The sequence below is a fragment of the Anser anser genome (assembly GCF_964211835.1).
Source record: "Anser anser genome assembly, chromosome: 2".
Classification (NCBI taxonomy): domain Eukaryota; kingdom Metazoa; phylum Chordata; class Aves; order Anseriformes; family Anatidae; genus Anser; species Anser anser.
In genome coordinates, this window is record NC_139721.1 from 112,576,921 (window position 1) to 112,599,563 (window position 22,643).

The 22,643-nt window shown below is 38.7% G+C and overlaps 1 protein-coding gene across 1 annotated transcript in view; it reads right to left on the reverse strand.

Moving 5' to 3' along the window:
• LOC310895690 (uncharacterized protein) overlaps window positions 1-22,643 on the reverse strand; it is a 242,327-nt gene that overhangs the window by 108,410 nt on the left and 111,274 nt on the right. The window contains exons 3-4 of the mRNA XM_083827285.1: window positions 8,053-8,189; window positions 7,038-7,078 (exon numbers count right to left, since the gene is read on the reverse strand). Of these exons, the coding sequence (XP_083683411.1) occupies window positions 7,038-7,078; window positions 8,053-8,189 (178 nt within the window). The remainder of the gene's footprint in view (window positions 1-7,037; window positions 7,079-8,052; window positions 8,190-22,643) is intronic.

Consider the following 22,643-nt stretch of genomic DNA (forward strand, 5'->3'; position numbering starts at 1 on the left):
TTTCATGAGTTTCTGCTACTATCTACTTGCTTCAATTTTCTAGAAATCTCAATCAAGCTCTAAAATGATTGCCTCCCACTCTCAGAGAAGAAAGATTTCCAGCAACTTTAAAGACAAAAATAAATAAATAAATAAAGTTCTGATGAGTTTTTCCTCTCAAATAAAAGTAATAGTGGTAAATTATTAAAATGAATCTCAGAAGAAAATCATAAGATGTACAGATTCATTAGCATGTAGTAGGTATGTTTAGACTATGAACATTTTTAAAAATTATTTTTAACTGAGAAATATGCAAGAAATTGTAATGCTGCATGCTCAAGGTCTAAGTATTGATTGATATCTCTAAAATGGGTACAAAATTAAAATGTTGCAAACTGACAACAGCTGCAGTGTTAATATATCATCTCTAAGGAACTTTTATTCCTAGAGTCCTTGCTTATGAATTATCCAGAGAGTCAGACATTATCAAATGAACAGACTCCAAATGTTGATACAGATACAGAAGAAACTTTGGGTTCCGGAATCAAAGTCTGGGGGAAAATAAATAAATAAACATACTTTTATAGGTACTTACTACAATGCATACAATTAAAAAGAACAGTGAATTTGCCCATGGCATATAGAAATTATGAATACCTATATGTTCTGAAAGAAAGAAATTTAAAGTAATTATCGAATAATTATGGGAAACATTTTACAATGATGTAGTAATAGTCTGTTGTCCACTTGACATTTCTTCCCACTTTTCTCCATGTTTATCCTCCACATTAAAAAAAAAAGAAAAAAAAGATTTAAAATACATAGTATTTAATGAAAAAAATGAAATGGGGTTGATAATATGAAAGGAAAAAAAAATGATTGATGTCAACTGGGATTTATTTCTCTGTTATTAGTTTTGAGACTGTAAAGTTCATTATCTTTAATGGTCTAAAAAACAATTCCTTCTAATTTTATGTTATAAATGGTTCTTTCTTTCCCTTGATATATTTTTTTTTTTACAGTCCAATACACTCCTGAGTCCCCACATGAGTATTTCGATTCTGAATATCAACTGTGATTCAGTTCAGAAATTTCAATAGATGTGTGTATTTGTAAGTAACAAACCATTTTCCTTTAGGCTAATTTCAAAGTTGAAACTCAGTGAACCACTCCTTCACCTCCTCACCTGTTGTTAAATCTCTCAGGCTATCCTTATGAATATTCTGGACTGATAATAAGAATATTTCTAAACAGTGTAACTATGATGTTGATTAAGATTTATTAGGTGAATTGTTAAAGGACCCAAAACAAATATCCAATGCATTTTCAGTTGTGATCTTCTGTTTCAAGCAGCCTGTTATGTATGGTTAAATACAATAGATTCAGTAAAAAAAAATCCAGAATTAAGCAAATCTGGTGACTGCTGATTTTCTGCTTACATACAAAGTACAACACCAACAGTATATTTCCAGTGTAGTCTCTAGCTTCCAGTAACTAGCTCACACCAGTGAAACTGGCAGATTAGGGAGCCACAATGACAAACTCAGTAAGGTGAGAACTATTTACCTGGACTTGTTCAAAGCATTTCACACTGTTCTGCATGACATCCTTGTCTTTAAATTGGACAGACATGGGTTGGATGGATAGACCAGTCAGTAAATAAAGAATTGACTAGATGTTTGCACTCACAGAGTTGGGGTCAATTTCTCAATGTCCAGGTGGAGACCAGTGATGAGTGGTGTTCCTCAGGGTTTGGTAAGCTGCATGGTGCTGTTGACACATTGGAGGGAAGGGATGCCTTCCAGAGGGAATTTAACAGGTTTGAGAGGTGGGCCTGCATGAACCTCATGAAGTTCAGCAAGGCCAAGTGCAAGGTCCTGCACCAGGCTGGGGCAATCCAAAACACAAATACAGGCTGGGTGGAAAATGGATTGAGAGCAGCCCTGAGGAGAAGGACCTGGGGTTGTTGGTGGATGAGAAGCTCAACATGAGGCAGCAATGTGTGCTTGCAGCCCAGAAAGCCAACCGTATCCTGGGCTGCATCAAAAGAAGCATGGCCAATAGGTCAAGGGAGGTGATTCTCCCTCTGTACTCCACTCTCACAAGACCTCATCTGGAGTACTGCATTCAGTTCTGGGGCCCCTGAAATAAGAAGGACATGGACCTGTTATAGCAAGTCCAGAGGAGCGCCATGAGGATGATCAGAGGGCTGGTGCACCTCTCCTATGATGACAGGCTGAGGGAGTTGTGGTTGTTCAGCCTGGAGAAGAAAAGGCTCTGGGGACACCTTATAGCAGCCTTACAGTACCTAAAGGTGGCCTGCAGGAAAACCAGAGAGGGACTCTTTATCTGGGAATGTAGTGATAGGACAAAGGGTAATGGCTTTAAACTGAAAGAGGTTTAGGTTAGATCTTAGGAAGAAGTCCTTTACTATGAGGACGGTGAGTTACTGGAACAAGTTGCCAAGTGAAATTATTGTGCCCCCTCCCTGGAAACGTTTAAAGCTGGATGGGGCTTTTAGCAACATGGTCTGGTGGGAGGTGTCCCTGTCCATGGCAGGGTGTTGTGGTCTAACCCAGCCAGCAGCTAAGCACCACACAGCCGTTCGCTCACCCTCCCCCTTCCCTCTCTGGGATGTGGGAGGGAATCAAGAGACAGTTTATTAGGACATAAAATAATAATAATGATAATAATGATAATAGTACTACTACTAATAATGTGTACAAAACAAGTGATGCACAATGCAATTGCTCACCACCCGCTGACTGAAGCCCAGACTATCCCCAAGCAGCCGCCCCCCCCACCCCAGCTAGCCACCCCTATATATTGTTCAGCATGATGCCAGATGGTATGGAATACCCCTTTGGCCAGTTTGGGTCAGCTGTCCTGGGTCTGTCCCCTCCCAGCTCCTGCTGCACCCCCAGCCTGCTCGCTGGCAGGACAGAGCGAGAAGCCGAAAAGTCCTTTGCTTAGCATAAGCACTGCTCTGCAACAATTAAAACATCAGTGTGTTATCAACATTATTCTCATCCTAAATCCAAAACATAGCACCCTACCAGCTACTAGTAGGAAAATTAACTCTATCCTAGCTGAAACCAGGACACGGCGGGGGGGGGGGGGGTGGGGAGGGTTGGAACTAGTGGAACTAGATGATCTTTATGGTCCCTTCCAACCCAAACCATTCTATGATTCTATGTTTCTATGTTTTTGTTTGTTTGCTTGCTTGTTTGCTTTCCCACGTTTTAAAATGCATACAGAGAGTGTAATTTTAAATTGTCAAAAGTAAAGGTTTTATACACATTTCAGTTTTGGACTCATGTATTTGGAATATTGTATGAAATACCCAATTATTTGTAACAGGTTTCTTTTTCCACAGAAAAACCTACATTATGCATGACTAATGTCTATGTTTAATAATTTAGCCAAGGAAAACCTGGGTCCTACTTGTAATGATGCCAAGAAAAAAATATGTAACAGATTTCAACAGTACAAGATGCAGTCCATGAAACCCTAAATCAGAGAAGAATTAGATATAAACTTCTACACTAAATCAGTGTGTCAGCTTTTCAGGAGTATTGGCCTTACCCATTTAATAGAGCGCAATGATTGAAATATGATTTTTTTAATGGCAGTTACACAACTGAATACATTGGTTATGCAATTTCAGAGTCAGCACCTTGAAAACTTATTCTATTTACCCCAGTTCATGTATAGCTTTCTGTCTTTATACTGAGCAACAAATAATATTGTTTAAATTAAATTCAGAACAAATTCTAAGAAGTCTATGAGACTGAAAAAGTCCTAAGCCACCATCCCACATATCACAAACTCAATGTTTAATTAAAGAATATGATTTTGGCTACTTAAGAAATCCAAGCAAACTTCTATTACTCAATGTGATTATTGAATTTATCCTGTTTTACTACATGTTCCCAACAAACTGATCAATTTTTTAAACAGAATAGATCAGTGAATGGAAACATTTTCATGAATGAGCTAAATAAACATATTTTGTCATATTTGCACAATGAACAGGTGCCCTGCAGCCCGGCATGGACTTAAGGAGTGCCTGTGTGATTGCTACTTAAGGTGCAGTCCAAGTGATGTAAAGAAGAAGCAGTCTAAGTTTAACAGCAGCGTCTAACCAAGACAGGAGCTTCATGTTTGCCAACTTAGGAGCAGAGACCAAGTGCAGTGGGAGTTTTTTCCTCCTCCAACCAGTGCAGGCAACTGAATGTCAGCAGCATGTGTGGCAGTTGCCTGCAGCTCTTGCATTCAACTCCATTGTGTTAAAATGTCAAACAAGATCTTTGCCATTGGCATAAACATTTTAGAGATGCTTCAGGGAATACACTTCAGTGTGTATATAGTTTTGCTACTTCTTGTCTTGTAAGACAAGAAATGCAGGAAAGATCCCTCAGAAACAAACACAGAATATGATTTATAGTATAGACTAAAGTTTCAGCTGTGAAAAAATGAGGTTTTGGAAGGGAGGGGAGGAAAGGAGTGAAGATTTGAGAACCTAGAGAAAGGTCAGACCTTTCCATTAAACACACAGTTCTTTGAAAATAAAGCACAGGCCGCAAAGCACTCTTAAAAATATTTATAACATTGTTCCTCCAGAATTTGTAATTTCATATCCAAAGTTGCCAAGCAGCAGCAGAATGCAGTTGTACAGATCCCCAAAACATATGGGAGACTTCAAGGTCCAACTCAGTGTAAAGAAAGAAATATTTCCTTTTGGTTCTCTCCATATCTACCAGGGTGGTGATCTCATTAAATAGAAGACAGCAATGGGGCACTCCAAGCATGTCAAGCTTTGTAGCTGCATGGCCTATGTGAGATAGTATTCTTCAAAAAAGCATTCTCTAAAGAATCAGTATTCCTCCTCTCGTTAAACCTAGCAGGCTCTATGACATTGCATTATGCCCTGTGTTCCCATGAGTGCAAACAACTGATATTGGAAAGGATCAAAGTAATAAATGAACTTCCAAAGTTCATAACCAACTGAGATATTGGCAAAAGAAAAATATCACGGTAATGGTCTCTATTTTTCCACACATGGTTAAGTAGTCTTTGATTTAAAAAGACAGATACACAGCTTTACATAGCATCTCTATTCCCATTCCAGCTCTTTTCTTAGAGCTTCTTCTCTTTACCTAGAGAACAACAAATTACACACACATATGGGTGTGATGTCCTGAAAAGTCAGCAAGCTTTTTGTATTATTATTATTATTATTTAAAGTACCTTGTACAGAATCTGTATTACTGCAGCAGGGTTACTGAGAGTTTTGAGTTACATGGGGCTACATATAAATTTAATACGAGTTGTCCTCTCACAATTTGAAGGAAGTAGAGCAAAGTGCACAGTGAGGTTAATTTATATATTCTTCCCTTTATGCTCACACAAAATTTCCTTTCATGTTTAGAGAAGTTTTGAAGTAATTAAGAGACTATGCTTTTTTTCTATTTTGTTACCATCTATTTTACGAACTGCTCTCTCAGACTACATATTACTGCCACCAAGAACCATAAAACTTTACAGAAAAAATCCTCTGACTTTTTTTGCTTATTTTTTGCTGTTGTGACAGTTATGAAAAATGTTAAAATAGACAAACATTGGTATTCCATTTATGGCTTCATACAACTGTTGAAAGATGCCTAAATGAAGTCCCTTTTTCCCTTAATTCTCATAGATATAAGAGATTGAGACATTGCTAGACAACCACTAGACTGAAGTAATTAAACAGTGTAATGTGCAAAGAGCATTTTAGAGGCAGCAATTAGATCACTCAAATTAGATGTTTTATTTGCCCAAACATGTCTTTAAATCTGAGAGAACAAAAGGCTGCACTTACAAACAACGCAGCATCGGACTTTCAAAGTGCATTGATAGAATACTGTGGACTGCTGCCTGTAGATGGTGCCCATCATACCCACTTGCTTTTTCCTATTTCTATCTGCAGCCCTGAAGGTATAAACCATCACACACTTCTGAACACAGCACTGATGACTGACAGGTCGTGGTTCTCTGTGTGTACAGTGGTCAGTCAAATGCCATGTATCTCTGACTGGATTTCTGAATGCAGGAAGGTGTAAATCACTCAATTTACACAAGGACAATCTGATCAAATGTGTTTATTCATCTTTTGAAATTTTAACATTTAATTTCTTTTTTTCTGAGCTTATGTTTGAATTTCAATTTCATTTAGTGTTCCTGAAACATTCCTGTTCACAGCCTTGAAAACTGAAGTCTTTGAGCCCAAACACAATAAGGAAAAAAAAAAATAAAGAACAGGAAAAAAAAGAAAAGAAAAAAAAGGCAATGTTTTCATTTGCTTTGTTTTTAATTTTGTAATTTTTGTTGTGATATATTTGAGAGAAAATCTTCATAATTAAAAAAATATATATATATTTAATCCCATTGCCTGCTCAGGTTTACACCTGCTTTCACTGTACTAAAAAAAGGAAACCCGATACTCCAGTGAGTTTTCTTTGTAGCCCAGGTCCATTTGTTATCTAGAAACTGTTGTAAGCCAATCCACTAAGTACATACAAGCTTTAAAGAGGAAAAAAAAAGAAAAGAAACTGCCACATGAGAGATTGAGACCATATCATTCATTATTTAATGTTGAAAAATTCACACAATTATTTCATCTACACAGTGTCACAGGAGACATCTCTTTTACTTCACCTGTCTTAAAAGACCGATGACCTTTGTTATTCTCTCCCCTCACATTACATCTTAAGGGATATATTTTCATTGTAGAAACAAGATTTTTAAATCAGTACTTAATCTGTGGACAAGAGGCCACTTTCAAGAGAGTCAAAAAATGAACTCATAGATAACGTTTGGTCTCTTGAGTCACTCTGACAATGTGATATACACCCTATATCTTAAGTGAAAAAAAAAAAAAAAACCACCTCTCAATAAAATGTTCTTAAAATCCATTCAAAAATCTCATATATAATTTACACTAGCAGTTGATTTTAACCACCCAGGAGGCTGTCCAGGTAAAACAAGCTAAATGTATCTACAGGTTAAAACACACATACCTGTCCAAACAAGTGTGCGCAACCCATTCAGGGACAGAGTACTGCAATCAAACAGAAAAACAACAGGAATAAGTAAATTTCATGTTGGTCACAAATTTCTTACAAAACACCATCAGAGAACTGTGAAGTCATGGTTATAATATTCTGCTATTTACAAATCAACTCCACTCTCTACTGAAGCTCCAAAACTGAAAATGTTCCACCTAACCGTAATTTTAGATACCCGAAACAAATGCTGGGTACCTAAATCATGTGCAGTATCAGCTAGGTGAGATCAGCGTGCACATAGTCCAGTCTAAGTCCCACTCAAATCGCTAGCATCTTTTACACTGATTTCAGTGGGCTTGGAATGCTTCTAGGTACCACAGGAACAAGTACAGTAGCAGTAATCAATATTTATAAATAATATTTCTAGGATTGTGTCTAGGAAGAAGACCTTTCTTCCTTCTTTCCTGCTACAAGTGAATAGCTCTTGCTAAAGCTGCAAAGAACATCCTGGAGTACAGCAAGATATACCTATCAAAGGGTTAGCAGTTTTTTGAGTAGGTGCCTCAGCTGGCTTGAACACATTTCAGTCCTCAATATCCTTTTATACAAACAGGGGGAGAAAAAGGATTTCCCCTTAGTTTCCACCTCTCTAAATTGCCTTTTCTCATTTTCAGCCATGAACTGGGGTGCAAATATGGAATACAATTATTGCCAGCATTGGTTCACTGCTGTTCAGCAACACAGGTAAAATGAAAATTTTGTGACTGCTGCAAAAATAAAGAGCTAAGGTCTGCCTCCTCCTATCACAAAAAAGAAGTGGAGGAGGAAGGAGCAGGGGCAGTTCTTGTTGCTCCAAGTAGCAACATTGCTAGTATATGATACACTTGGAAGGGGCCATCCCTATCTGAGAAATAATTAATTACCTCAACTTAATGCCTGGAAAAATCATCCCACTCACTAGAATCATCAGAGAACTTGCAAGAAGGACTGAAAGGAGTTATTATTCTGTCACCAAAACAAACCTGACCTTAGCTGGTGTTTACCTCTCCTACTGCAGTGTTTGTTCCTGGTTTGTTCCAGTGTTTCACCTGGTTTGCATGCTGGAAATGCACTGGTGGTGAGTACAGCTGGGCTCTCCAGGATGGGAATCAAGAAAAGAATGCTCTGAAAAACACAACATATGCTCCCAGTTACCACCTTCTCAGGGCAAGTGCAAGAATGTCAATTTAGTCTCAGCTACATGAGAGGTCAGACTGTAGAGACTATGGGCATCACCTCGCAGCCCTTAAATCTATAGGCTCCTATCTCATTCCTTAAGTATATACACAGAGCCCAGCATGTATCATTTCAGCAATGTGAAAGCTCAGCAAAATATGAAGTCCCTTCTCTTTTTTTTTATGCATGTGCTCTTTGATTACATTTGCTCTCATGTGAATGTCAGACATTAATACTCATTATAGTAGTGCGGGTGAAAGGCGGGGAAAAAGGAGAATGAATGCATCATTACATATTATTATTACTTACTATATTACCTTGTCACTGAAGCTTCCATTCCTGATTTAAGTAAAGAAAACCAAAAGGATTAGGAGCAAAAACAAACCAAAGCTACTGGAGTGTGATGAAAGCAAAGGAAGATTATTAATGTGCAGCAGGTACTGGAGAGAGATGCAATCATAAGATTCAAGGGAAATAAGGCAGGGAAAAAAAAAAAAAGCATCTGTACTGAAAGTCTAATTCTTTGAAATGATTTAATTTACTAAATACTTCTATCATTTGAAGTTTAAAAGATTCACAGCAAATATCATTGTTTGTGAGAAAAGCTTCGACAGAGCACACTTTGAAATACTCATCATCCAACTCCAATGGCACAGTAAGAATTAGAAATAACACAGTTTCATTTTTCTTGTTTTTTCAAGGCAGCTATATACACTGAGACCACTATTAGCATTTCTGACACTGCATTTCAAGGAAATTAAAAAGAAATGTGAGGTTACTTTATTCTGTTTCTTTCCTTTTTCTCCCCTTTAGAGATGGAGTTCTCTAATCTTGATCTCTGTACAGTATGTACACAGAGTTGCTCCCACTGTATAAAAGATGGATGCTAGAGTTTGTTCTACTTTGATCATAAACAGATCAGATACCCCTGCAAGAGACTGAAAAAAGCCAACATCTGCAAGAAATACTAACATGGAAAATTTCATAGATATGCCAAAAGACAGAAGGTAAAACTGGAAGGACCTGATGATAAACTCCTTTCTAACACATGGAACCCCCATCACTGGAGAGTTTTATGAACTGGTTAGCAAGGGATGGACTAGGTGAGTGCCTGAAACACTTCAACTCTGCCTTGTTGGTGATTAATATCTTGCTTGCATGATTGTACTGCAATGCAAACAAGAGCCAGGAACCTCTGGTTTAGCAATTGCACAAACAAGCCTTCATGTGTACAAGTCTGAATGGCTGAAGACCACTTGTGCAATTTGCAACATATACTTTAAACGTTACAATTCCTCAAATAACCACAGAAAGGCGTAATGAAAATTCAGCAGGTTTATAGGTCTTTCCTTCTGTACATCTTATAAAAGAGAACCTGTCCAATTCAACCGAATTCAGAAAAAGGCAGATTTTTTTTTTTCCCTCAGTATTTAACAGTAACAACGGATCTTGGTCTGACTGCAACTCAGAGTTGGAGGACCATGACTGGGGGAGCAGTAACAGGGAGGTCACTGCTCACTGAAAGCTAGCCAATGTAATACCCATCTACAAAAAGGGCATGAGAGAAGACACAGGAAACTACAGACCTGTCAGTCTAACCTTGGTCCCTGGAAAAGTTGTGGAGAAGATCGTCCTGGGGAATATTGAAAGGCATGTAAAGAACAAAGCTGTTATCTGGCATAGTCAACATGGTTTCATTAAGGGAAAGTCCTGCCTTAGTAATTTGATCTTCTATGATAAGGTCACCCATTTAGTGGATGAAGGGAAGGTGGTGGATGCAATTTTTCTGTTTTTTTTTTTCCTGTGGCCTTTGATACTGTCCCTCACACATCCTTCTGGACAAATTGTCCAACTGTGAGATAAACAGGTTCATACTGTGCTGGGTGGTGAACAGGCTGAATGGTTGTGCTCAAAGTATCGTAGTGAATGGAGCCGCATCTGGCTGGTGGATGGTCACTAGCAATGTTCTTCAGGACTCAGCTCCAGGGCCAGTTCTGTTCAACATTTTTATCAATGTTCTGGATGCAGGAGTGAAATGCATCTTCAACAAGTTTGCCAATGACACTAAACTGGGAGGTGTTGTTAACTCCCTGTAGGGACAAGAGGACTTGCAGAGAGTTCTAGATAGATTGGAGCACCGGGCCATCAGCAGTGGCATGAAATTCAACAAAGGTAAATTTGACCCCGAGGTTCTGCACCTGGGATGGACTACTGCCAGACACAGGTACAGACTGTGAATGGCTAGAGAGCAGCCCTGTAGAAAGGGATCTGAGGGTCCTATTGACAATCGGCTCAACAGAGTCAGCAGTGTGCCCTGACAGCCAAGGGGCAAACTGCATTTTGGGGTGCATTAAACACAGTATAGCCAGCCAATCAAAAGAGGTAATTCTCCCACTGTATTTAGCATTGGTGCAGCCTCATCTTGAATATTGTGTGCATTTCTGGGCTCCACAAAATAAAAAGGATGTTAAAGTCCCTGAAAGCATCCAAAGGAGGGTGATAAAGCTGGTAAAATGTCTGGAAGGCATGTCCTGGGAGGAAAGGCTGAGGACATCTGGGTTGACAGGTTTGAAGAAAAGAGGCTGAGAGATGACCTCATTACTCTCTACACCTTCCTGAGGAGCGGAAATGGAGAGGGAGGTGCTGATCTCTTCTTTCTGGTCACCAGTGATAAGACAGGTGGGAATGGCACAAAGCTGCACCAGCAGAAGATTTAGACTGGACATTGGGAAAAATTTCATTACTGTGTGGGTGGTCAAACCCTGGAACAGGCTTCCTAGCGAGGTGGTTGATGCCCCATATGGTTGATGCCATACGCTGTTCAAGAGGTGTTTGGACAATGCCCTCATTAATATACTTTAACATTTGGTTAGCCCCTAAGTGGTCAGGCAGTTGGACCAGATGATCTTTGGAGGTCCCTTCCAGCTGTTCTGTTCTGTCCTGTTCTGTTCTGTTCTAACCCAATGGTCATAAAACAGGAGGGTGGCAAGTGAGAGATGGGTTATTTCATAATCAGCCTGAAGCATTCACTGAAGTACTGGTGACAGCAGCCAGCCCCAGCTGCCATGGGATGTGGGGAGAAGCAGCTACTTGGCCTACCCCAGCACCTGGAAAACTTTTCTAGGGGCTGCAGGTCTTGACCATGATTTTAAAAGCTGTTTCTATAGCAGCAGCAGCAGCAGGGCTAATTCCTGCATGAAAAAAGATTGGCCTGTTTGCTGTATAATCCACTGTACCAGGTATCACGCCTCAGCCTTCACACAAGGTTTTATCTACGTTTTAGCAGGAGCAGCAAGATTGAAGTCTGAACAGAAATGTTTTCTTCATTGCCTGCCCAGAACAGATCCCCAGAATTCCCTGGGACATAGTGCCATTAGAGATATCTTTTCTCTTAAAATCACAGAGCATCTCAGAGGGAAAAGATTTCTCCAGACAAAGCTTCTGAAACTAGACTCTGAATAGCTATTGCAATATTGATATTTGCAAATGATTGTACCTAGGTGTCAAAAATTATACATTAACAAGCAAGGCCTTAGCATTTTGATTCAAAAATAAGCTGCTATTCAAGGGGCAAAGGCACTGCACACACATGCCTCTATGATACAATTCACTAAGACCTAGTTCACACATATGCACCCCTCACACATCCCACTCCCTGAAATGGGCTAAATCACATCAAAGGAGTCTATCATCAGAAAAGCAAGGAGCTGCAAAGACTTCTTGTCATGCAGGTAAGGAGGATAAAACGGTGAGATGTGCACCATCAGGCAATTCACTCTTCTCGCTGGGATGCAGCACATGGCCCAGATTAAAACACTTGCAGGAAATGCTTCCTAGCACTATTGCCTCCTGGCTTCTGTGTTACCCCACTCCTCGTGCAATGTGCTGCTCTGGCAAAGTATGGAGATGACAAAGTTATTTGCATTAGCTTGTGATAGGGGTACCACTGGAACACCCACAAGAGAACCTGTTCTCCATTCTACCTACTTTCAGTTTAACTGGAGGATACTGCAGCATCCTAGGCTCTAGAGCTTGAGAGGTAGGTGAAGCCTCCCGGGCTTAGAGGCAGCACAAAAAGCAAATCACCAAGGGTCTGATCCTACTGGCTTCATACTTTCCAAACCCCTCTTTGTTCTGCGTATAATCACTCTAAAAGTCAGGGGAGCTATCACTGTATGTAAGGCATACACCAGCATAAGTAAAAGGAGGGAAAACCAGGTCCCATTCATAGTCTGGAAACTAGGACTACAAACCTTACATAGCTTAAAGATGTAGCAGTGATCTCTAAACAGTTTAAATCTACCTTTTGAGACTCAGCTTGGCAAAATTCACACCTAGAGACTTAATAAATTTAAGCTTGTCTACTCAAAAACCTAACTATTAATACAGTATTAGAAAATGCTCTTACTACAAATCCAAAGGAAATATTTCCATTTGTAAAAGAATAGATACATATAAAAAGCATATGGAAATACACATTACAAGTTAAGTTTAAGGGGAAGTCGCTGGTACAGGGCATTTTAAGTTTATTTAGAAAGTGATTAAAGATACAGTAAAATGTGAGAGAAATTACACCAAGCAAAGAACACAGGCACCAAGAATGAGTCAAGTTAGTGGATAGTATATGACAAGTCTCAAGAAATCTTTATTTTGCAAATTATTTTACATCACAAAAAAAAAAAAAAACGTTTAGTAGCCATTAACAGTAGATACTTATTGGCTGCAATATTCAATCAGGAAAGTTATACAAATATCATGTGCTTACTGTTGCAGCAGAACTCAAACAGGTGCTAAAAAAAACACCACCAACAACAAAAAAACTTGCAGTGAAGCTTCCCCCCACCCTTTTGCACAAATAATAAACTCTTTCTTTCATTAAGGCATCATTGCACTCACGTAAACTTCTCTTTTAAAATACTGGGCAAAAGGGAAAGCACACCAACCCTCTGGATTATTCAACTACAGCTCTGATACACAAACGCAGTCCAGCAAGGCTACTCTGCATTTGAATACTTGGATTGGAAAAATTAGATCTATTATATCTTTCTTCCCCCATTTTATCTGCCTGGACAAATTTTGATGTATTACACAACAGCGGAATTTGTTCAGGACCCAGGTGATTACACACATCAAAAGACCAAGCCCAATTCTATTCTAGCTTTATCAGATTAAATACAGTGACTCTTTAGATTTCAGTGGAGTATCTGCTAGTATAAACATCAAAAAGCAAAAGGAGAGACAATCTTGGAATAAGAATTTTTATTGAAAACAGTTTAATTTATAGGAAAAGTGGTTGGTGATAACAGTACTTGGAAAACATAGCTGACTGCTTAACCAACAATTTTATTTACAGGATATAAATGCATTCAGCTAGCTATCAAATAATGGCACTTTTTGATGGGCTTTAAGCTGTCTTTATAAAATCCTTCATTACACTGCAAGGAAGATCTTTCCAATTATCTCCAACTAGAAGAGCAGTAATAAATCAGGCCATTGTCCCTGACCCTGCTCTGAGTCCTGACAAACAAAATTCTCATATATAGTCTATTCTTTTTAAAAAAAATAAGTTAATAGTGGTTAAAGGATAGACTTTTTCATTCATGGAACTATCACACAGAGAATTAAGCTAATTTGGATAAGGTCATTCTCTTCTTAAATTTTTAAAGCACATGAAATAAATTCAAACTACAGGATAATCTGAACTTACCTCCATACTGCATAGTTCTATTTACATCCTAATTTAAATAAATCAGTACAAGGGGGACACACTTACTTCATTTTAATACCACATGATAGTACCATTACGGTATATTTCCAACAGACTTCACTAAGACATATGTGTTTTGCTGAAAACAGATACAGACTTTCTGCACAACTTCCACAGAACTTCCATTGTATTTGGCTTTCTGGATTATTTTAGATAAGTAAAGGTACATTTATCCCTACAGCCTTTTGCAGACTGTCTATGTAGACTCAGCTTACTCTATATCAGTTTTGCATTGGCTCCAATACAAAAGCCACGTTTCTGTGCTAGTGCAGTACTGTTCTCCAACTACCTTCTGCCAGTTCTCAGCACAATCTTAATCTTATACAAAGTTGGTTTTCTGAATCTTTCATTCCAATTTTCTGCAGTCTCACTTCTCTCTTGTAGAGTCGATGAAATGGATGGCTTTCTGCTGGCTTTCTTCTTCTCTACAGAAACACTTGAAGAATGTTAGACCCATGGGCACCTTCTCCCTCGTTCATCAAGTTGGACAGAACATATGTTCTTCTCCTTTTATAATTTTCTTCTAGAGTCTCTAGAACACCCTCAGTAGCTTTATGATTGAGTTAGTGTCCTCCCTGACAGTACTAATGCCTCCAATTTTTGAACAGTCAGATAAATTACCTTCCGCTCAAAATTGTCAGAGATAATTACCTTGGGATATTTATGCATTGTAGTATTTTCCCTGTACTGCTCTCTAATTTTCCCTGTACAGTGCCTTAGATGTAGGAAGTTTCTTTTTCTTACTTTCATTTAAAAGAACCTTTAAGTAATATCAGTTTTGTTCAGCAACCTCCTCAGCATGTAGTATCTAGTTACCCTGTTTTTGCTTGATTGTTCTTAACAAATCCCTGACTCCTCTTTCAGCTTGCTGCCATGTATTATTTGATTTTCAATCTTCAGATCCCTTTTCCTGTGATATCATCCCTTCTCCCAGATGGCCAAAAATATGTTCATTTCAAATTACTTGTTTTCTTCTTTCTTTTCTTACCTTCACAAACCTTCTAACACTGCTCTCCCTGATGAAGACCAGAAATAAATAAATAAATAAATAAATAAAGATCAGAAATGTTCTTCTGACCTAACTCCTAACTTCCAAAGTCTTGTTAAGATTTTCTTTTACAAATTTTCTCAATCAAGTTAAATACAATCATTTAACTTTTCTAGCATCTTGTCTAAAGAACGGGTCATGATCAGACTTTCCTATCTTCCTCCTCCTTTAGGGAGGTTTTTTTTTTGCCTGTCCCCTTTGCCATTTATAAGCCAAATATTAGTTAAAGATACAGCTTGAGCAGCTCTGCAGGAGCCACCAAGAACTACTTGCAGTATGTAAGAGGACTTTTGGAGGACGTTTGAGAAGGTGTCTGTGTCAGCCTTTGCTGTAATGCAAACAGCTAACCAGTATCTCAAAATCTTAAAAGAGGTCATGGGATACAAGAATAAAGGAGATGTGATCTTCAGTCAGAGAGTGTAGCAACTGAAAACTGGGGATTATGATATTGTAAAGGGGAATAGATCTAAACAGAGACAGTATTATCTTCATTTACTGGATGGAATCCCATAGTGGTGTCTTAGTAATTATTTGCTGTACATGCTAATATGAAAAGTTAAAAGAGAGAAAATTTCAATAGTAGACTCCTAAAAGGCAGACCTAGAGAAGAAAAAGGAAATGCTTCCAGAACTAATGTGCATAAAATCTAGGTGAGCACATATAAATCACTCAAGAACCTCCAGGAAGTGGTCCACTGGGAGATGAAGGATCTTGTACTAAATCAAGAGGCAACACCTTACCTCTCTGTTTCAGATCTTGCCACAAAGTATTGTGCAAGTATCAGATGAAGTTACCTGTAGTGTCTCTTAATCCTTTGCTAATTCATAATTCTGTTTCTTTTGTTCAACTTTGGAAGAACAGTTATTGATAAAAACATGCTATCAAAGACCCTACAGCCTGAGTACTGGCCAGTTTGCAGTATACCAGGCAGTTCCCAGATACATGGTGCAGGGTAGTGTATAGCAGGGAGTGTACCAATGGACAGGTGGATGAGATAGTCCTAGCTGGTTGCAGAGATACATTACCTGTACAGATAAGAAATGTACCCCACTGATTTCAAGACAAGAGGGCAGAGAGTAACCTGCCTTATCTTCTACCATAACATACCCTCTAATAACCCTGCTGACAAGAAAGCGATTACTTCCTCAGTGTCTTCTAAAATCAATGATTTTTGTTGTCCAAGTTGCCTTACAATGGGAGACTTGGAGTCTTGGCTGAAAACCAACTACACAGCATTTCCTCCATGCAGCTGAACAATTTACTTCCTTCCTTCTTTCTACTTGCTGTTCATGTCATAAAGCCTTATTCCAAAAATGCTCTACCATTTGCTGTGGGCAATTTTTTAAGCCCTAATCTAGCAGAAGAGAAGAGAGCAGGACAAATAGTGGAATATAAACAATTCCATAAATTCATCCCCTCATTTTTATTATGTTTTGTTTGTTTGTTCATTTTTCCACATCCATTCACATGTATGAGTTTGTATTTGCATAGGTGGAGGGAACAAGGCTGTACAAATACTTATTCATATGCAAACAAGGGTATTCATTCTTGTTCGAAAAGTGCTTACCTTCTGTCTACAAGGCTTCAGTAGTCGAATCGTAAAGCAGAAAAATATCATGAATTCAGCTGGTCAATGATACCCCATCAATAATATTAACTGGCCCAAAGATAAAGTCAAAGCAAAGAGACAGAAATTCACTGATGTTCATGGTGTCTTGATACTACTAGGTAATGAGAATAAACATACACAAATAAGACTGCACAAAATGTTTCAGAAAATGCTGCATTTGCTGATAAGTTAGCTGTCTGATAAAGAGAGTCGTGTTTTCTGCAGTGAAGAATGCCTTAACACCTAGTTCTGCTTTTTGCTGCCACATGGACAGGCAGATTTCTCCTTCGAGGTTTTGTCACTTGTTTCATTCTGACCCACAGGAGCAAAACAATGCCACAAAAAGAAATTCTCTAGGGGATATTTGAGATGTTTACTTGGGAATGTAAGAAGCAGCATTCAAGTCATCGGCACTGACTTTTATAAAACAAGTACTTGAACTTGCTTTTCTATATCCCTGGTAAATTAGACCGCTGGTATCTTCTACAGCTGATAACTTTCTCCCACAATCATCTACAAAATCTGTTGTAAGTCTACACTTTTTTTTCTTGCTTCTTCACTTGGCCAGCAAGCATTTGGTGAGGTGTGCTGAAACTGGCCATGTAGCCACCAGCTGCAGCAAGACCAGTGAAGTCAACTGCTATTGCTGTGACAAGTCAGGGCACCTTGCACAGGACTACACAACCTAACCATTTTCCTTTTCACCCCTCCTTGTTCTGATTGATGGTTCTGTTATTTTTCTCCTTTACTCTTAGATACTCCTAGATTCTCCTAGTATACTCTGGTCTTTCCAACATATGTTGAGTCATCTTTTCTGAAGTGAGGATGTAAAAACACAGGGCTAAGTGATACACAGGGATCTTAATCCTCCTTCCTGGGAGGATTGTGCAGATGTGTTCAGTAAACAGGATCATTGTTCTGGAACTCCCTTCCTGGGATGTATTGGTTAGAGATGTATTTTTTTTGTATTTTTGTATTTTCTGACAAATTTTGGTTGGGAAAAAAAAAAAAAAATCAAGAGCAAAAGACCAAGCCTGAAGAAGTGTGAAAGGTTCATCTCCTGGTAATCAAATAGGAAGTTCTATATACAAAATACACTAGTTAAGAATTTTATGCAGAGAGGTGAAGACTTTGAGTAAAACATTGTTCTGATATTTTTTCCTAGCTAATGCTTTGCTAGGAATATTCTATCACTAATTTCAGATACACCCCTCCTGCTTTTTCTGTCATCCTCAAGAAATTTTATAGGAAGAGAAAGATCATGGTATTAGATAACAGGTAATTTTTGAACCATCTTAAGTAAACTCCTTTTCAAATAAACTAAGAAATGCTGGATCACATCTTGGCATCAGTTATGACAGGGCAATCATACTGACACAGATTTACTGACACAAGAAAATCTTTTGCATCTGTTGTCTAAATAGAAAAAAAAAAAAAGATTGCAGTATTGCAGTATGATCAATATTCATTTGGTATGCAGACTGAAACCTTCCCAAATCTAAATTACAGTTAAGATTTTGAAAATCCCTTCACAAGAAACACTCTCCACTACTTAAGAACTGAGAGCATACATCTCAAACACCATGACCTGTCCCTTCACAGGATCCCAGCCTGAGCACACTAAACTGCATGGCAGAATCAAGAACCTTCTTCTCCACCTGTGGTCAGAGGATGAGAAGAGGTCTGTCAGGCTGAAAATATACCAGGAAACTACCCCAATTTAAAACAAAAATTAAAAATTATACCCTATGCGCTCTCAAATATGCAACCATCTAATAAATCAGAGCACAAGAGAATTAAAGTACCAAGCATCCAGGACATGTTTGCAAAGGAAAATCATTTTGCTAACATCTCAAACTGTACTATGGATTTTCTTCTTAAGTTGTGGTCCTTTGATTTCATTACTAACTTTCAACTTTTTAAAATTAACCACTTTTTTTTCCCTTCCCTACAAGATTTTCCATTTACTGGAACTTTGGTTGAGGTGCACCATTTTCTCCCATGTTGTTTTCTCTTTTTCAACAGATTTCCATGGGGCTAGGCTGTAGCAATAAGGAGGAGATATGGAAGTCTTCTACTCTGCTATATATTTTGATATTTATTTTGTATTGCCTTAACTTATAGCTTGTATTTTTACCGAGAATAAGCTCTGTGAGGATAGCAATTCATTTAGAAAACAGAGTTCATGCAATACATACAAACTGACTCTTCTCACCAAATAGGAAAGTCTCTCTCAATGCAACAGCTTGGTGTAGAAGAGCATGCTGAGCTGAAAAGCAAATACAGCTATCTGATTAATTGATTCTGACCTCATAAATATTATACTTTGGGGGCTCTAATGGAACTTCCTGAGGGTAAATTGCATGGTTCACCTCATCCATTTATATCTCTGGCTGACAGATGTACATTATGAAATGTCACTGAATATGCTGGCAATAAATGAGGTATAACATTAGCATCTTGGTTCTGTTTTCCTGAAGGAACACTTTTGTTAAATGAATCCCACACCAGTAAAAATATTATTCTCTACCATATATACTTCTTTCTATTTTAATCAGTCTCCCAGAAATACATACTGGCCTTCCAAAACCTCGGAGCCTTTGTAAATTAATAAAACAAGCTGCTCTTTTGTTGTGCACGTTTCTATTGTGAAGCTATATTGTTGGAGCATATTAGGCTGTGACAAGCATTTGATAGCGTAGTAGTTGCACTAATGTTGTGGTTATTATCTTTACTACCATGCAGTGAAACACAGTTAATTAAAATACAGTGAAGAAACTGCTCCCTTCCCCCACTCACACATAAATGAGACAATAAATTTGTTGTTGTAGGCAGCATATAGTCTCTCTTGACCGTCTGCATGTATATAGACATTATTTTATTTTATTATTTTATTTTATTGGCATTTGAGACTAATAAAACTGCATATAGAGGTCTGGGGAATAACAGCAAATAACCATGGCATGTGCAGTTTAATGAAATGATATACAGTGGTGCATTGCAATGAAACTCGTAAGAATATATGCCGCACTCCCGTAAGGTGCACAGATTTCAATAACCCATTAATCCTTGCCATGAGCAGGCCATGACTGTGAAGGTAACTTTGCTAAAGGATGGGGTGAGGGGAAAACGAGGAAGGGAGGGAAGGAGGCTGAGGGAAGACCAGAGCTACTGGCAAGTGCTGTAGTCAGAGGAAATTAACCATCTTTTTTGGATTAAACCTACTTTTAACTATTCCCTTTCCTCCTGCTGTTAAAGCATAATTGTTATAAAGGACAGCACTGGATAAACATGTAATTTATCTCTCGCTAGTCACCGACAGCTATTGCAGTTTTATGAGTCCAAATGAGGCTTAAAGATCATATAAGCTAAGACTGCTTCTGGAGAGCTGCATGATAGCTGGTTGCTGCATCTCTGCACAAAGGCAGTGGTACATGGAGTAGCCTACATTAGTAGCTGCTTCCCAGAACCTGGCCACAGCCACAATCCCCTCAAAAAAAAAACTTTTTTTTTTCAGCAAGTTCCAACCCCCTCTCTTCACAGTTCACAAGAGGAGTAAGATAGCTAGGAAAAATCACCATTACAGGGTTTTGCCACGGTTGCAAACAGAGGTTGAAAGTCGGTCACAAAATTGGTGTCTGTTACTACATCTGGGTATTTACTGATTTATTCTCAGGCACAGACTACAGCTGTGCTGTAAAGGAACTGCAGACTTCTGCTTTTGCACGCAAGTGCAGAGGTCAACTGTCACTTCAGTCCTTATACTCCTAGTTCGTGCTTTCGAAAAGGCTAGCAAGCATATGCTAAATGCAAAGAGAGCACCACCTAGCAATAAGAACAGAAATACAAGGCATTGCTTTTACAGCATCTCCTCCCTGCACACTGTGAATGCTTCTGGGAGCTGCCCGGCAGTGGAGCTGGGATCAAGGTGGCTGCAAGGGGAAAGCAGCAAGTGTCCTTGGCAGACAAGTATGCCTGGACACCAGGGACATGGGAAAAGCTCCTCCCCACTGCACTGTCATTTACTTTGCTCGGTCAAAGTCACAAGTCAGGCCCCATAAAAATCATTTTTTTTAAGGCAGTGGAGGTGAGAGGAAGCAAGCTGTAAATTCTGTGACATTGTCTTCCTGTTCAGGCTTTCTATTTCTTGTCTGCAATGATGCAACTTGTGATTACGGTGTCTGTATGTTAGGAAGTCTGCTAGTATAACTATCTATTGAAACAGGAGTGGAGATATGTCCAAGACCAATAACTAGGATCTCTGCTCTAGAAAACCTTTAAAAGGTATATATGCTTAGGCTTAGACAATTAAACATGTACATGTAAAAAGCAGACCCAAGTGAGCAGTATAATCATGGTAGTACTTGTTAAGTTTTTCCTTTACATTTTTCTACCATTTAAGAATACTTGCTGCTTCTGCCTCCATCTTGCACACAATTAAGAAAAACAAAACACGGAGATCAGTGCAAGTGATCTAGCAAAGATCCATGTGCCACAGACAAGCAAAGGAAGCAGTCCCTTCCATTCATAACATTCAAAGAGCCTACAACACCTCTGCAAACAGTCTTTGGCTACATACCTTTACACCCACACCTTGGCTGATAATTCATTTGGAAAAAGCAAGGGAGCTACCCCGCACTGCCTTATAACAGGGAATTTCATCACGTGCATGATTACCTGGATAGTAAACCAGGGTCACAATTACACAGAGCCCAGCACCATAAATCTAACCCTGCCCAGACTTTACCAGTAGAAGTATTCAGACCACTCAGGACTTCTCACTTGCTTTGGGCGTGGACCTAGTTTTCTCCTTCTCCAGACACCTGTATACCAACAATTAAAGGTGAATTCATTACTTGCTGTCTATGAATATGATGTTAGGCAGGACAATTCTAATCCTAACAAGCAGAGAGCAGTCTGATGAGACTGAGCAGTCTGATGATGTCCGTCCCTCACATGCCAGGGTCATTGTCTAAATCACTGGGTGGAAAGCAGGTCACTCAAACAGCAGAGGAGTCCACTTCAAAAATGCTAATCATATCACACTTCCACTTAATGTACAATGTCTAGACAGTATTGACTGTATGTGCTGACTGTTCTTTCAGGGTAAAAGCATTAGCTATCTCAGAGATCTGAAGTTACTATAATCAAAGTTTGTTGTTTGTTTGCTTTTCTGGAGGTGGCTTGCTTTCAAGCTTAAAATTTCTCTGCATGGCATTGCAAGCAATGAGAAGGAGAGAGGTAGGAGTCTAACCAACCATGTGCATGTTTACCTGCTTTATAAGGTATTGTGGCTGATAGGAATGATGAGCTATTCATCTATATAAGGTATAATTTTAATTTTCTTTAAAAATTGTCCTGTATGCTAGTTTTTAATTTTGACCACTAGATACTAACAGCAATCTTTTTAAACACAGAAAAATGCATTAATATCTTTTTTTTTTTTCTGCATAGAATGACCTCCACTACACAGACAACAGGTGCTTTTAACTCCACAGTTTTACATTTCTTACAGCTACTTCGGTGTTTTATTTTCACCACAAACCATAGTTATATAAATGGACCAGCCAAAACACCATTAATTTTCACTCTACCAGCCCACTATGTTCTAAGGGTAAAACAGCCGAGGACGTGAGCTGCATCAATGGCCAAGATTTGGCAGATTTCCTCTTTCTTTCCTCAGAAATGCTGCTTGATATCTAGGAAGGCAAGTCAAACCCTGCAATTGCCAGTGCCTATGGTGGCATACAAGAACCCTTCTACATGGCATTTATTTGGCTAGCAGTGCTTAAAGAATTGATGGCAACTGACAGTGCCACACAGCTCTTTATATTGTTGAACAACAAAACAGACACATCATTCAAAGGCTTCTTTTTTTTCAAGTGACATTTAAAAAAAAAAAAAAAGAATTCTGGGCTGCTTTTTACCTTTAAAGACCCAAAATGCATTGCAGTCTCCTTCTTTTTAAAGCAAGTACCT